This window comes from Hordeum vulgare, chromosome 4H (assembly GCF_904849725.1).
Source record: "Hordeum vulgare subsp. vulgare chromosome 4H, MorexV3_pseudomolecules_assembly, whole genome shotgun sequence".
NCBI lineage: Eukaryota > Viridiplantae > Streptophyta > Magnoliopsida > Poales > Poaceae > Hordeum > Hordeum vulgare.
Genome location: NC_058521.1, coordinates 530,044,288 through 530,061,223, shown reverse-complemented (window position 1 = coordinate 530,061,223; position 16,936 = coordinate 530,044,288). Strand labels below are relative to the sequence as shown.

Genomic DNA, 16,936 nt, shown 5'->3' with positions numbered 1-16,936 from the left:
ATCATCACGTGGTGTCTCGAAACGACGAACTGTAGCAACGGTGCACAGTCGGGGAGAACACAATTTCGTCTTGAAATTTTAGTGAGAGATCACCTCATAATGCTACCGTCGTTCTAAGCAAAATAAGGTGCATAAAAGGATTAACATCACATGCAATTCATAAGTGACATGATATGGCCACCATCACGTGCTTCTTGATCTCCATCACCAAAGCACCGGCACGATCTTCTTGTCACCGGCGCCACACCATGATCTCCATCATCATGATCTCCATCAACGTGTCGCCATCGGGGTTGTCGTGCTACTTATGCTATCATTACTAAAGCTACATCCTAGCAAAATAGTAAACGCATCTGCAAGCACATATGTTAGTATAAAGACAACCCTATGGCTCCTGCCGGTTGCCGTACCATCGACGTGCAAGTCGATATTTCTATTACAACATGATCATCTCATACATCCAATATATCACATCACATCATTGGCCATATCACATCACAACCATACCTTGCAAAAACAAGTTAGACGTCCTCTAATTTTGTTGTTGCATGTTTTACGTGGTGACCAAGGGTATCTAGTAGGATCGCATCTTACTTACGCAAACACCACAACGGAGATATATGAGTTGCTATTTAACCTCATCCAAGGACCTCCTCGGTCAAATCCGATTCAACTAAAGTTGGAGAAACCGTCACTTGCCAGTCATCTTTGAGCAAAGGGGGTTACTCGTAACGATGAAACCAGTCTCTCGTAAGCGTACGAGTAATGTCGGTCCAAGCCGCTTCGATCCAACAATACCGCGGAATCAAGAAAAGACTAAGGAGGGCAGCAAAACGCACATCACCGCCCACAAAACCTTTTGTGTTCTACTCGAGAAGACATCTACGCATGAACCTAGCTCATGATGCCACTGTTGGGGAACATCGCATGGGAAACAAAATTTTCCTACGCGCACGAAGACCTATCATGGTGATGTCCATCTACGAGAGGGGATGAGTGATCTATGTACCCTTGTAGATCGTACAGCAGAAGCGATTAGAGATCGCGGTTGATGTAGTGGAACGTCCTCACGTCCCTCGATCCGCCCCGCGAACAATCCCGCGATCAGTCCCACGATCTAGTACCGAACGGACGGCACCTCCGCGTTCAGCACACGTACAGCTCGACGATGATCTCGGCCTTCTTGATCCAGCAAGAGAGACGGAGAGGTAGAAGAGTTCTCCGGCAGCGTGACGGCGCTCCGGAGGTTGGTGATGATCTTGTCTCAGCAGGGCTCCGCCCGAGCTCCGCAGAAACACGATCTAGAGGGAAAACTATGGAGGTATGTGGTCGGGCAGCCGTGAGAAAGTCGTCTCAAATCTGCCCTAAAAGCCCCATATATATAGGAGGAGGGAGGGGGACTTTGCCTTGGGGTCCAAGGGAACCCCAAGGGGTCGGCCGAGCCAGGGGGGAGGACTCTCCCCCCCCCCCCCCCAAACCGAGTCCTACTTGGTTTGGTGGGAGGGAGTCCTTCCCCTTTCCCACTTCCCCTCCTTTTTTTTTCTTTCTTTGATTTTTTTCCTTGGCGCATAGGATTTGGTGGGCTGTCCCACCAGCCCACTAAGGGCTGGTGTGACCCCCAAATACCTATGGGCTTCCCCGGAGTGGGTTGCCCCCCTCCGGTGAACCCCCGGAACCCATTCGTCATTCCCGGTACATTCCCGGTAACTCCGAAAACCTTCCGGTAATCAAATGAGGTCATCCTATATATCAATCTTCGTTTCCGGACCATTCCGGAAACCCTCGTGACGTCCGTGATCTCATCCGGGACTCCGAACAACATTCGGTAACCAACCATATAACTCAAATACGCATAAAACAACGTCGAACCTTAAGTGTGCAGACCCTGCGGGTTCGAGAACTATGTAGACATGACCCGAGAGACTCCTCGGTCAATATCCAATAGCGGGACCTGGATGCCCATATTGGATCCTACATATTCTACGAAGATCTTATCGTTTGAACCTCAGTGCAAAGGATTCGTATAATCCCGTATGTCATTCCCTTTGTCCTTCGGTATGTTACTTGCCCGAGATTCGATCGTCAGTATCCGCATACCTATTTCAATCTCGTTTACTGGCAAATCTCTTTACTCGTTCCGTAATACAAGATCCCGCAACTTACACTAAGTTACATTGCTTGCAAGGCTTGTGTGTGATGTTGTATTACCGAGTGGGCCCCGAGATACCTCTCCGTCACACGGAGTGACAAATCCCAGTCTTGATCCATACTAACTCAACTAACACCTTTGGAGATACCTGTAGAGCATCTTTATAGTCACCCAGTTACGTTGCGACGTTTGATACACACAAAGCATTCCTCCGGTGTCAGTGAGTTATATGATCTCATGGTCATAGGAACAAATACTTGACACGCAGAAAACAGTAGCAACAAAATGACACGATCAACATGCTACGTCTATTAGTTTGGGTCTAGTCCATCACGTGATTCTCCTAATGACGTGATCCAGTTATCAAGCAACAACACCTTGTTCATAATCAGAAGACACTGACTATCATTGATCAACTGGCTAGCCAACTAGAGGCATGCTAGGGATGGTGTTTTGTCTATGTATCCACACATGTAAATGAGTCTTCATTCAATACAATTATAGCATGGATAATAAACTATTATCTTGATACAGGAATTATAATAATAACTATACATTTATTATTGCCTCTAGGGCATAATTCCAACAGTACCTTCTTGTGTAGAAGGTGGTCTCACAATGCGAGAAGAGTCTGTAGCAGAACCAACAGAAACTGGCGATGAAGAGCAAGAAGATGAAGCTAGCAGGCATCAAAATCGCACAATCTCCTACTCACTGAGGGGTGCAACTAAAGATGTACATGTAGAGGCACCCAACAAGAGAGAGTCGGAGGCAATCAGCAGGGTGCAAAGTCGTGCAATCTCCTCATCGCTGAAGTACACAGCTGAAGTAGGTGACGTAGTGGCACCGGGAGAGAAGCGGCCACCACCACCTGTGGAAGCCGCAAAGTGTGGCCATGTAGCATGACCAGTATCGTTTGCAAAGGCCGGTGGTGAAGACAAGGTCGTATGCAGAGAAGCATCAAGCGCCAAGGGAAGACTCGTGTGTGAAGCACAGTCGATGGAGTCATATGCACCAGTACAACTAGTGAAAGTCGTGAGAGGTGTCGGGGAAGAGTGGCATACACTAGTGAAAGTCGCGAGAGGGGTTGGTGTAGAGCGAAAATCATCGTATGTGGAGCTCGCAGGAGGAGGAGCAGTAATGCTACCAGCATAGTCTGTGGAAGACGCCGAAGGGGACGGCGGTACGGTCGAACGAGCATCAAGCGTTAAGGAATAACCTAGATGCGAGACAGAAGTAGTAAAGAAAACACCGCCGGGAGTCACCGGGCAACATGGAACATGCAAACCCGACAAAAACATCTCTCTCAGCAAGGGACATCCAGAATCAGCAGCGGCCAGGGCGCTCGATCTAGAGGACGAGCCTAGAGAGGAGCAAGAGCCACAACAACAGGGGCGGGATCCGGCAAGTGGCGGCGAGATCCGGCAAGAGACATGTGTTGGTGGTGAGGATGGCAGCGGGATCCGGCGACGGACGAGGAGAGGAGACCTAGCGACGAGGTTGACTTGGGGAGGAAGCTATAGCTGGCGGCTCGGGCGGGAGTTGGAGCTGCAGCCTGGCCACGGGATCAGGCGGTAGCTGGAGACGGCTGAGTCTGGTGAGATGGCGGCGGGATCTGGCGAGACTGGGCGAGGGGAACCAGGAACAAGCGCTCAATCGAACAGATCGAGAGTCCAGGCAGCGGGAGAACACCAGATCAAGGCGCAGCGGCCTCCAGTGGGGACGCGGTTGGAGCGGGACTCAGCATGGACGGGGCGGCCTCTAGCAGGGAAGAAGAGACGGCCATGAGACAGCCGTCGGCAAGAACAGCCTTCGGCGGGAAAGAAGAGACAGCGGCGGCGGCTGTGCAAGAGATTAAATCGGGAGGAGCACAAGTTACACGTGCTAAAGAAAAGAACCTAGGCTCAAATACCATGTTAGGAAATATGCAACTTGTATTTCCACGAGGTCAAAGATCAATATATATATACATGGACATGTGTAGAATATACAGGAAACCCCCTTATACAACGAGGTAAATACAAAATATTACACGGCTATATATATAGTACTCTAACACACACAACGCACATATAACACATATCTCGTATTTGAACCAAAGGTTGTGTTTCTACACAATTAAGTATCATGACTCCATGAGTGCGCCTTTAGCCGTGCTGTAGTTTTCACCATTTTTTGCACTCTCTTATTCTTATACTATTCTCGCTTCCACACAATTCCACCTTTGCATCGTTTTTGCTTGGGATCTAAAATGGATTGTAGTAACATTCCAATAAACCTCTATAAGGGGCAGAAGGCCAGTTCCTCAACTCTTCATGGGATCGATGCTCTTAAAAATAGCTACAACTAAATCTTTGCCTTTACATAACAGGATGCATTGTTGAACATTGGCTTTGAGAAGGCTTATGACAAGGTAAAATGGTCTTTTCTATTTAAGATGGTACAACAGAAGGAAATTGGAGATGTGATTTGGTCATGAAGACTGTTACGGGACAAAGAGTGGTTGTGAAAGTGAATGATCACTTGGGACCATACTTCCCCACTTATAAGGGAGCGAGTCAAGGTGATCCTCCCGTCTCTCTCCTCATCAACACTAGATGGTTTTTCTATGATGATTAGACATGCACAAGAGCAGGGGATCATCACTTGCTTGATTCCAAAGCTGGTAGGAGGGCTTCCTTTGATACAATATGCAGATGATACAATCCTTTTGTTGGAAGATGCAAGAAACATGAAGTGCATATTGTGTATATTTGAGCAAGTATCTGGGTTATAGATCAAGTTTCATAAGAATGAGATATATCGTCTTTTGGGGGGTCAAGAAAAGAGACCAAGATTTCAAGGCGATTTTACTTGTGAAGTCTAAGATTTTTCCTTCAAGTACCTAGGAATACGAGTGGACTCGAAGAGACTTGGCAATGCTTAGTAGGTGCTACTTGAAGAAAATGGTGAGAAAAAATGAGATAATTGCAGGGCAGTACCACACTTGGGCACGCTGTGACGGATAGGTACCAATAATCATTTTTTTGCATGTCGGTACCATTTCATAGACTAATTGTTGCAATACGGTCTGACAGGCATATAAACTCGTATTGACACAGTATCTGACATACCGGGCCCGCATGTCAGTTCGCACGGTGGTGTACACGTACCGCGTAGCGTACCCGAACCGGCTCGGTCACTTGGTCTCGTCTGAACCGGGCCGAACCGGACCAACCCGAGAACCCTAGCCTTGCTCTCCCCTCTCCCTCTCTACGCGGCTCTCCGATGATGGCGGCGGCGACTCCCTGCGGCAGTGACGTTGCGGGCGGCTACGGAGACCTCCCGGGCCTCGGGCTAGATGACCATGTGGGTCTGGCTTTGGACGACGGTGGCTCCCGTTTGAACCACTCCTCTGGTGCTGGTTTGGAGGATGGGGATTTGGAGGAGGAGGCGACGTTGTCCATGGAGGACAGGGTGAAGATGGCAGAGATCTGGGTCCCCAACCCTACCAGTAGCCATCACTGGACCAGTGGTGCTGGTGGCGGCTTGATGTAAGTGCCTGTAGTTTTTTTTGCCTAATTAAAATCTGAATATCTATGGTTATTTGCTTATCTGAATTTATATGTGTGAACTATAGTTTGAATGATGATGTTTGGGAACTTCAGATTCACTTTGATTCCCAGCCAAATATTGATATGAAGCTATGTAGCTCAGATGTTACATTTCTAAACTTGTATGCAATGTTTCAAACACAAGGGTTTTATTTCTCTGATGAGTTATACCACATGAGGAATTTAGGAATAGGAGAGGAGAGAGAGCATGGCTTAGAATTGATAGACACAAACATCAAACTGCAGCAACTGAAGAAGGAATATAATCACAGTTTAGTTATCAATTTGCTAGTGAGGGCAACACCAACTAAAAAATTAGCAGCAATAGTGTACCAACCACCTGTTCTATATGATCTTAGTGAGCCTGCAGTTCTTGTTGTTGATCCAGAAGGTGTTGTTTTTCATAGCAGCCCTAGTCAACCAACTGATTTTTGCACCCAAGAGAGCATAAACTTAAGAAAGGACAATCTCAAAGTTATAATGGAGGAAGGGTTAGTGTTTGAGCACGCACATATTAGGAGTGATGAAACTGAGGATGCATATGACAATGATAACTATTCAGATAACAGCTCACAGTTAGCAGAGAAAGAAGATGTAGATCAATCTGAAGATTCAGATGAAAATTCAGATGAGGAACAATTACATTATGAGGGTGACACCGAGGTTGAGGATTTGTTTGACCGGGAAGAGGAGGATGTTAATGTTTTTTCAAGAGAAGATCCTCCAATGCAAAAACCTGCCAAAAGGAGGAAGAAACTCGAAGTTAGGAAAGTCCCCACTACTAGGTCACATTCAAGTGTGTTAGAGGAGGTGATACCTGATTTCATTCCTTCAACAAATGAAGAAGATGATCGGTTGTTGTTTGAGGATGAAGATGATGGACATGAGCCGCCCTCATTTGTGCTACCTAAAGGGAGGAAGAGTAGGGCCAAGAAAAGGAAACCAAGGATCTGGTACAATGGCAAACTTGAGCAACCACATCAGCAGTTATGTCCGTACATGTGCTTTAAGTTCAACATCAATTCAGAGAAGCTTTATTGAGCTTGCACATCACACAGGCCAGAGACTTCAGGTATCAGAGAAACTCAGACCAAAGGATCATTGCTTGTTGTAAGCAAGAGCAGTGCCAGTTTTGCATAGTTGCTGCAATTATCAAAGGGGAGAAGACTTTTGCTATTAAGAAAATGAGGCTAGACCACACTTTCCCTACCAACACGGAGAAATCAAGGATTAGTGCAAAGTGGCTTGCAAAGACCTATGAGTCATTGTTCAGGTCTGATCCCACCACTAGCATACACACTTTGATGGACAACTGCAAGGAGAAGTATGGTGTTGATGTGGGAAGGCATATGGCCTATAGGGCCAAAAACCTTGTTGTAGAAGCTGTGCTAGGAGAGCACAAGAAGCAGTATCCTAGACATAGGGATTATGCTCAGACCATCATGGATACAAACCCTGGTAGTAGAGTTGTAGTCACAACAGTTATTTCAAAACCTACTACAAATACACCACATCCAGGACCAAGGTTTCATGCTATGTTCTTCTGCATAAATGGAGCAAGGGAGGGATTTCTGAATGGATGCAGACCATTCATTGGTTAGTCATTCCTTTATTGTGAATCAAAAAATTTAATTGTTTAGCAATGCTTTATAGAGACTTAAATTGTTCTTTGCTTTCCATCAACAGGTGTTGATGGATGCTTCATTAAGCTGACCACTGGTGCTCAAATCCTTGCTGCCACTAGAAGAGATGGCAATAACAATATTTTCCCACTTGGATTTGCTATAGTTGGACAAGAGGACACAGCTGACTGGTGTAGGTTTCTGCACCAATTGAAGATATGTCTAGGAGGTGAAACTGGGAAATTTGGTCCTTATACTATCATGTTTGATAGACAGAAGGTATGTGCTTTGCAACTAAATCAAGTTTAGCATTTGTATTAAGTTCTACATTTGTAGTTTTATAGGAGCTAAGTTTAGCATGTTATGTGATCAGGGGCTGCTAAATGCAGTAAATCAAGTTTCCCAAACTGCCATCAAAGATTTTGCCTTAGACACCTCTATGCAAATTTCCAGAATGCTGGATTTAGGGGGGAAGATCTTAAGAAATACATGGATAATGACAGCTATGCTTACAACCAACACAAGTTTAACATTGCCATGAATGATCTGAAAAATGAGAGTGAAGAAGCTTGGAAGTGGCTGAGTGGAATACCTAAGAACACATGGGCTAGGCATGCTTTTGACACTAACTGCAAGACAGACTTGGTTGTTAACAACCTGTCTGAGGTGTTCAACAATTACATCCTAGATTTTACGAAAAGACCTATTAGGACTATGATTATGGTATTGAGGACAAGTAAATTGTGAGGTGGCATAGGAATAGAGAGAAAGGAAAGGCAGCTATGTGGGAGATTACACCACATTATGCTGAGGAGCTATAGGTGGAAAAGGAACGGGCTAGATTCTGCAAACCTATCCAAGCTGGTGTAAATCTATGGCAAGTGACTAGTGGGCAGCAAACACATGATGTAAACTTGGAAGTTCATACATGTGGCTGCAGAAACTGGGACATGTCTGGCATACCATGCAACCATGCAATATCAGCAATTAACAAGGCAAAAAGATTTCCAGAGGAATATGTGTCCAAATTCTTCAAAAAACCTTTCTACCTTGCTTCTTATCAGCCAATGATATATCCTGTTCCTGGTGAACATGATTGGACAAGGACAAGTGGCCCAGACATAGAGCCACCCACATTTCATGTGAAGAGGGGAAGAAAGAAGGAGAAGAGAATAAAAGGAAAATTTGAGGTTCCAAAACCAAAGGACAGTTCAAGAATGGACACTATAACATGCAGCAACTGTGGGCTCCAAGGCCACACGTACACCAACTGCAGACAACAGTTGAGACGAGAGTTGGCTGTGAGGAAAAACAAGCATGTGGTAAACCCTTCTGTGATTATGTGCTTTGCAACTATTATGTTCATGTGTTAAATCCTTTTGTGTTTATTTTCTTTGCAACTATTATGTGTGTGTGTTAAATCCATTTGTGTTTACAGCCTACAACTGCAAGATCACACCCTCCAACTGCAAGACCAAGGAGTGAAGCAAGATCACAACCTCCCCCTGCAAGATCTACAAGAAGGTCAATAAGTAGTGCCAGTGTTCATAGGCCTTTCACTACCCCAAGATTTGCTGCTCCTGGAAGTTCATCATCTATTGATGGAGGTTCATCATCTGCTCCTGCCCCAAGATTTGCTGCTGTAGGTTCATCATCTGCTCCTGGAGGTTCATCAGCTGCTCCTACCCCAACAAACCATTATGGTTGGATGGCATTTTTTACTGCGAGTGGTAACCATAACTAATGATGATGTGTACTAAGTGATCAGTAGTAAGTTGTATGATGTGTACTAAGTGATCAGTAGTAAGTTGTATGATGTGTACTAAGTGATCAGTACTAAGATCCTTTTGTGATCAGTGACTTATTGTGTACTAAGTTCAATGATCAGTACTAAGTTGTATGATGTGTACTAAGTGATCAGTACTAAGATCCTTTTGTTCTCTATGATCATCATCTACTGTATGTTATGTGTCATGGTTCTGCTGTATGTTATGTGTTATATCTGCTCTCTTTAGTTAGGAAAGAAAATATGAAAGTGTGTTTCTGCTTTCCTAGATGCTTGATGGTCATTGTTCTGATGTATGTTGCATTTCGAGTGTGTAATTGGCAAAAAGGAAAAAAGTTTAAAAATTAAGAGGTAGCACATTTGTGGTCTGCTACAAACAGGACAAGTATGACAAACTAAAATGGTGATTATTTGAGCAATGGATTTCTTCCTTTCCTGTAAAACACATAACTGTATATTCAAGTTATAGTTTTTTCTTCCAAAAAAACTTTTCACATAATGCAACATATATCATAGGGACAAACCCATCTATAAATGCAACATATAAGAAGATATGGTGTTTATGTATTTTCCAAGGCACAACATATATCAATGGTGCTTATGTGCTTTCCAAGGCACAAACCCATCTATCAATGCAACATATAAGAAGATATTTCACATAATACAACATAGTGTGGTTGAACACAAATCAAGTCACTTAAACATCCATAATTCAGAGATTCTTATAGTACAACATGGGTATAGACCTACCCAGTTATTAAGTTACAACCATAGCATAGTGGAGTTCAAGCTGCATTAAAGAACAATAATTACAAAAGGGCAGCACATCAACCATAGCATAGTGGAGTTCATCTTCATCTCATCAACAATCTAGCTTCAGCTCATCCATCCAAAATGTCCCTGGTCATCTTCAACTTCTCTTGGTTCTTCTCCACTGCCTTCAATTGATCAGCAATCTGGAGCTTCAGCTCATCCTTGCCTTTAATGAGATTCTCAATTCCTTTCTTCAGACCATCAATGTCAAGGTTGAGCACCACAATGTCATCATTAAGTTTTTCCTCGGCATTGGTCAGTTTATCAACCTAAACCTTCAAATTGTAGTTCTCTTCACTTAGTTTCTCCTTCTCCTTCAAATGATTAGCCTTCTGGTTCCTAATGACCCTGCCTTGAGCTTCTGCAAGGTTCATAAGCACTGAATACTTCCCTTTAAGTTCCATTATCTCTGCCTCTTTCTTCTCAATCTCAGTCTTCATGACAACCACAACAGCACTAGAGCTCTCTGCACCATGGGCATTCACCTTATCCTTCAAATAGCTCAAATCCATGACCCTCTCCTCCTGGGCGTTGAGCAGTTGATTCACATCTTCTACTAGTTTGTCATAGTTTGCATCAAGATTTCTTTTCTCTTCTGTGAGTTGGTGAATTTTCAGTGAATTCTCCAAGTTATCATCCCTCCTAGCACTCTTGTTGTCTTCCAACATTTCCCAAAGTTTCAACAATGCATTTTGCATTGTGGGAGGCCACTCTGGGTCTACCCACCCAACAAAACCACAATTTTGAGGTTGCTGCAATATAAAAAACCACATATTATATTACTCTATAAAGCACACCAATTAAAATTTCACCACCTACATAAATAAAAACTAATACTGATTCATTTAGTAGTAGTCAATAATAATGATTCACTTAGTTAAAATGTCAACACCTACATAAATAAAAAAAATAGCAATACTAATGAACACTACTTGTAAGAAAATAGCAGCACTTGTAACTAAGCTGCATATTTAGCGGTACATAAATAAAAAAATACCAGCACTTGTAACTAAGCTGCATCTTTAGTAGTACTAAACAACGATTGATGCCCATTACTAATGACCAAGGAGTAGTAAACAATGACTAAGCTGCATCTTTAGTAGTAGCTAAGCTGCATCTTTAGTAGTAAACAAACTGAGAGCTGCATTTGTAATAAACAATGACAATTTGACCCAGTCTGCAGCAGGAACAATGACAATTTGTAATAAACAATGACAATCTACACCAGGAACTAAGCATTCTGGACTTGTAACTAAGCTGCACATGTAAGCTTCTGCACTAATACTGATTCATTAACTAAACAATGACAATTGCAGCAGGAAGTGTCCAAGGCACATTTTAGCCTGCATCTAACTAAGCTGCATCTACCTAAGCTGAATGAGAGGCACATTACTGAATGATTGATGCACACACTAAACTAAGCATCTTACCGGCTGAGCACACACTAAAAACCTCCTGCCTGTCTCAAATCCTTCGAATGCTACGCAATGCTCAGGCGGCAGCCGATGCTCCGAGCAAACATCCAAGGCCGAATTCTCGATGCCCATGTAGTGTTCATCGTCGATGCTAGCAGGGATCTAAAGAACCAACCAAAAATCAGAGAGAAATCCCAATTTGAAGAAACAGAAACCCTAACCCTAGCTCTACAACTTACCCGGTACATCATGCCGTCGGAGGAAGAGCTGATGTCCAGGCTCGACAGTCGTTGCTACTCTCATCCTCATAAACCATGGCGCGGCGGAGGGGGTGGCGGCGGACGAGATTCGGCGACGAGAGGAGCAGAGGTGAGGGAGTGCGAGGAGAGAAGAAAGGGGGAGGAGGTGACTCGCTCGGTCGACTTGGTCCGAGCCAGACACAAAGATCAACCGATCGAACCGGTTCGAACCGTGCCAACTGACATGCGGGCCCGGTACGTCAGATACTGCGTCAATACGAGTTTATACGCTATCAGACCGTATTGCAACAATTAGTCTCCAAAATGGTACTGACATGCAAAAAAAATGACTATTGGTACCTATCCGTCACAGCGTGTCCAAGTGTGATACTGCCCTACAATTATCTCGAAAGAAATGGTAGGGTGAAAGCACTAAAGGGTGCGCTGAAGAAAATGGACTAATTCCTGTCTCAGTAGCATACCCCTGTATATGCTATCTCTCTTGGAAGCACCAAAGGGGACGCTGAAGAAAATGGACACCCCAAGAGCAAGGATGGTGTGGCAAGAGAACAAAAAAAAAGGAAATATCATTCAGTTAACTGGCCCAGTGTATGCATGCCTAAGGATTGTGAGGGCTTGGGTGTTCTGGATCTTGAAACCATGAACAAAAGCCTTACTTGCAAATAGCTTTGGAGGCTTGAGATTTCTGAAGGGATATGGCAGCAAATACTGTATAAAAAGTACCTTCAGAACCAAACCTTGTCAGAGATTGGAACTGCACCTGGTGGCTCTCATTTTTGGCAAAGCCTGATGGGAGTCTAGTTCATATTCCAGCAATATGCTAAGAAGGTTATTAGAGATGGGCCTAAAACATTATTTTGCCAAGATATTGGACTGGAGATGAATTACTTTGGTCGTATGATGTATGCTTTACCAGTGAAGTTACTCTGAAAGAAGCTAAAGCTGAAGGATGGGATCTGTTCAAATTCAGAAGAACTTTTTACATGGAGAGACTACAGATTAGTGGAGGAAGCTCAAGGAGTTGGTGGATAATGTGTCACTGAGTGGAGATAAGATTGAGTGGCATCGAAGATTGGGAGCAAACAAAAGTTCACTGTTACCTTCAACTGAAAGGGAATGATCTTGTTGGATACAGATTCGTATGGAAATTGATGATCCCTTTGATCTGAAGATCAAAAAAAAATTCTTTGGCTTGGCTCATGCTTAGAAGTAGCATACTTATCAAAGATAACCTGATCAAGAGAGGCTGGGTTGGAAATGAACAATGTCATTTCTGTGCGCAGGAAGAGGCCATTATCAATCTTATGTTCGGTTGTGCTAATAAAATTTGACTACATGCTTTGCTTTCACAACAAAACAAAGGAAGTCATACCTGCAATTTCTTACAGTACAAAAACTCTTCGTTCATTATTATGTGGCACTGAACCGTCAGAGCATACGAATCAATCTGACAAGTTTTTTACTCTGCTAACCACCGAACATCACAGATGCAACAGCAAAACAGGGACAGAGAAGAAGGAACGGCATAGAAGTGCACAACACTGCCACCCAAATTAAGCACGACCGATCAACTCAGTACTCATCAACTTCGTCGTCGTCGTCTTCACCCTCAGCTCCGACCTCCTCGTAGTCCTTCTCCAGCGCGGCCAGGTCCTCCCTGGCCTCCGAGAACTCCCCCTCCTCCATCCCTTCCCCGACGTACCAGTGCACGAACGCGCGCTTGGCGTACATGAGGTCGAACTTGCGGTCGATGCGCGAGAAGACCTCGGCCACCGCCGTGTTGTTGCTGATCATGCACACCGCCCGCCGCACCTTGGCCAGGTCCCCTCCCGGAACCACCGTCGGCGGCTGGTAGTTTATCCCGCACTTGAACCCAGTCGGGCACCTTTAATTTAATTTGCACCCAGCAGCAAAGCAAGAACAGAGTTGAAAACAGAGTCTCAATGCCAGGTGATGTAACAATGAAGGAACCCGAGAAGAGATTTCGCGACGTACCAGTCGACGAACTGCACGGTCCTCTTGGTCTTGATGGAGTGGACGGCGGAGTTGACGTCCTTGGGCACGACGTCGCCGCGGTACATGAGGCAGCACGCCATGTACTTGCCGTGCCGGGGGTCGCACTTGGCCATGACGCTCGACGGCTCGAACACGGTGTTGGTGATCTCGGGGACAGAGTGCTGCTCGTGGAAGGCCTTCTCCGCGGAGATGATGGGCGCGTAGGAGGAGAGCATGAAGTGGATCCTCGGGTACGGCACCAGGTTGGTCTGGAACTCGGTGATGTCCACGTTGATGGCGCCGTCGAACCGCAGGGAGGTGGTCAGGGACGATATCACCTGGGATATCAGCCTGTTCAGGTTGGTGTAGGTCGGGCGCTCGATGTCCAGGGACCTCTTGCAGATGTCGTAGATGGCCTCGTTGTCCAGGAGAACCACCACGTCGGTGTGCTCGATCAGCGAGTGGGTAGAGAGCACGCTGTTGTAAGGCTCGACGACGGCCGTCGAAATCTGAAACAAGCAATGGTTTCAGCGAAAATGGCCTAGCTGAAACTTGCTCAAATTTTCTAAAATTTGACTTGGGACAAAGCTAATATGCAAAGCAAATAAATACAGATGGAGTAGTACCTGTGGTGAAGGATAGATAGTGAAACCGAGCTTGGATTTCCTGCCATAGTCGACCGATAGGCGCTCCAGAAGCAATGAGCCAAGTCCTGAGCCAGTTCCGCCACCGACAGCATTGAAAACCAAGAAACCTTGGAGGCCAGTGCAGTTGTCAGCCAATTTTCTGATCCGGTCAAGGCAAAGGTCCACTACCTCTCTTCCAACTGAAGCATTAGAAACAGGGTTTAAATAAAGGAGTATTTTGTTAGTAGGAGCATATATATAGGGCTGTTTCCCAAGCATGACATTTAAATAGTTAAATTGGGTTGCCTCAAGGATGAAAGGGTGTTCTACTCCTTGTATGAGCACTAAATTTCAGCATGAAATAATTAGATTATGGATATGACTCCCACCTGACACCTCTAGCATGTTGCTTGCAGTTCGTGAAGATCGTTATAAATAGAGACATTTTCAGTACACATTATTTATAGTACTGAAATTCAGTATAACGCTTCTGAGCTCGACATTCCATATGGACTCTTGGATAAACTTTTACTATCTTAATAGACGATAAGAAAACTATATCTTCAATTTCTCAACCGTCTTAAAAATAACCAACTAAACTATGCACACCTGGCAAAAAAACTGACCAGTTGCTCATTTCCAAACATAAGGTAGCACAGGAATTATAAAATGTTCAACTACCCAAGTTTTTAGACAACGAATCGACGATCAACGTTCAAGATTGTCGAATTATAAATAAGAATTGCTCAGTTGACTTCTAAATAGCTGGTGTTCAGAAAAGATCTTTTCGGAAAAGAGGTAGCTGAGGTCGAAGCATGGTGTACCTGTGTAATGTCCACGGGCAAAGTTGTTAGCAGCATCTTCATTGTGGGAGATGAGCTGCTCGGGGTGGAAGAGCTGGCGGTATGCCCCCGTCCTCACCTCGTCGATGACCGTGGGCTCCAGATCGACGAACAAGGCCCTCGGAACGTGCTTCCCTGAACCCGTTTCACTGAAGAAGGTGTTGAATGCATCCTTTGCAACCCCAACCGAGGTATCACTGCAAGCCGGTGGCAAGAACTTTAGGTTTTGGTATTGTAAAGTAGGATTATTATCGTTCGTACAAGCAAAGCCTAGCATGTATCCTCATGAAGATTGTTCCATAGAACTGGCACTAAGTCTTTTGAGATTCGATCATGCAAAACCAAAATTGATTCTGAAGCAAGCTGTGTCACCAAACCACTAACAATTATCTGGGCTGCGCAACTCAGGGGCACGCTAAAATTAAACCAGATTATCGAATCCATCTAACAAAAATGTCCCGGGTGTTACACATGTTCATCAGCCGCGCCATTCAAGAACGCCATCAGACAGAATTGGTATCAAAACAAATTCTTCTTTTTCAGGAGAAGAATTCCAATCAAGATTTCCACGGATCATTGTTTCTCAGAGCTCTGGAAGGAAAAGCCTTAACAGGTGCGCGAATCGGGACAGAGGGGTAGCTCACCTGGGCATGAGGCCGTCGGGCTGGATGCCATGCTCGAGACAGTAGAGCTCCCAGCAGGAATTCCCCACCTGGATGCCCGCCTGCCCTATGTGGATGCTGATGATCTCCCTCATCTCTCTCTGACCAGCTCTGTTTGCTCTGCTCTTCTGCAGCTGTGTCGCCTCGGAAGCTCAGAAGTAGCACCTGCAGGAGGAAGCAGCCAGAAGGGAACGGAAAGGGCTTTTGCAGAACAGGGGGAAAAGGTTGGAGGAGAGAAGAAGGGAAGCTGCACAGCGGCGTTACCGGACTCGTGAGCTAGCGGAAAGCGATGGATGGATTACACCGCACGTCGGACGGGAAAGCCACCCGTCGTAGGGACAAAATCACTGGGCGTGGACGACCTGGACCATGTCTCGCTCCACTTCCCACCACCGGTGCCAAAACGAATGCTGTCACCACTCACCACCATAACGAAGGGACGATGGGTCGCTGCCGCCATACCCCGCAGCAAAACTCTGTGGTCGATGGCGCCGTCCGGGCGTCCACTAATGAGTTCAATGATATTCCGGCGCTGGCAATCTTCAGTACGAAGGCACACAGCCATCATAGTTGGAATTAGCCGCCGGCACCACTTTACCACAATAGGAGTCGGCTCATATAAGAGCATGCCCCAAAACGTCTATGGGGGTGTTTATGAAGAGTGACTGGTCAGCGCTCATTTTTTCTTCAGTGCAACTATATATATCTCAAACTTCACTTTTCGAATCTATACGAAGTCATGCAACATAGCTTATTTTACTCGTCGTCCAAGATGTTGAGGAATTCCGTGCCGACGGTGTTGAATGGACCCGTCTTTTACGAAATCATGGAATATAGTACTCCCTCCGTTTCAGTTTATAAAGCTTGCACGTGTATCTAGGTCGTCAATTTGATCAACTTAATAAAAGACATATATTACAAAAAATATATCATTAGAAACTTTAGATGTTCTATTTTTTAATGATATAATTTTTGTGTTAAACAATATATTTTATATAAGTTAAATTGATGATCTAGATACACGTGCACGCCTTATAAACTGTGATGGAGGGAGTACTCCTTTCGTAAAGAAATATAAGAGCGTTTAGATCACTAAAGTAGTGATCCAAATGCTTTTATATATCTTTAGAGATTGAGTACATAGATAAACGTAGCCTACTTTACTCGTCGTTC

At 44.8% G+C, this 16,936-nt stretch overlaps 1 protein-coding gene across 1 annotated transcript; it reads right to left on the bottom strand.

Moving 5' to 3' along the window:
* Window positions 1-13,020: 13,020 nt before the first annotated feature.
* LOC123449291 (tubulin alpha-2 chain) lies at window positions 13,021-16,280 on the bottom strand. Its single transcript, XM_045126448.1, has 5 exons — window positions 15,746-16,280; window positions 15,084-15,298; window positions 14,260-14,459; window positions 13,634-14,142; window positions 13,021-13,523 (listed from the first exon to the last, which is right to left on the bottom strand). The coding sequence occupies exons 1-5, from the start codon at window positions 15,856-15,858 to the stop codon at window positions 13,211-13,213; spliced, it is 1,350 nt and encodes a 449-aa protein (XP_044982383.1). The 5' UTR covers window positions 15,859-16,280; the 3' UTR covers window positions 13,021-13,210.
* Between the last annotated feature and the right edge of the window lie 656 nt (window positions 16,281-16,936).

What these genes read in the sequence shown, in the direction of transcription:
- LOC123449291 (XM_045126448.1), bottom strand. Translation starts at nt 15,858, where the DNA reads ATGAGGGAGATCATCAGCATCCACATAGGGCAGGCGGGCATCCAGGTG. An exon ending in CCCGACGGCCTCATGCCCAG is followed by an intron (nt 15,299 to 15,745) that starts GTGAGCTACCCC and finishes ACCGGCTTGCAG; the next exon opens with TGATACCTCGGTTGGGGTTG. An exon ending in ACCGTGCAGTTCGTCGACTG is followed by an intron (nt 13,524 to 13,633) that starts GTACGTCGCGAA and finishes ATTAAATTAAAG; the next exon opens with GTGCCCGACTGGGTTCAAGT.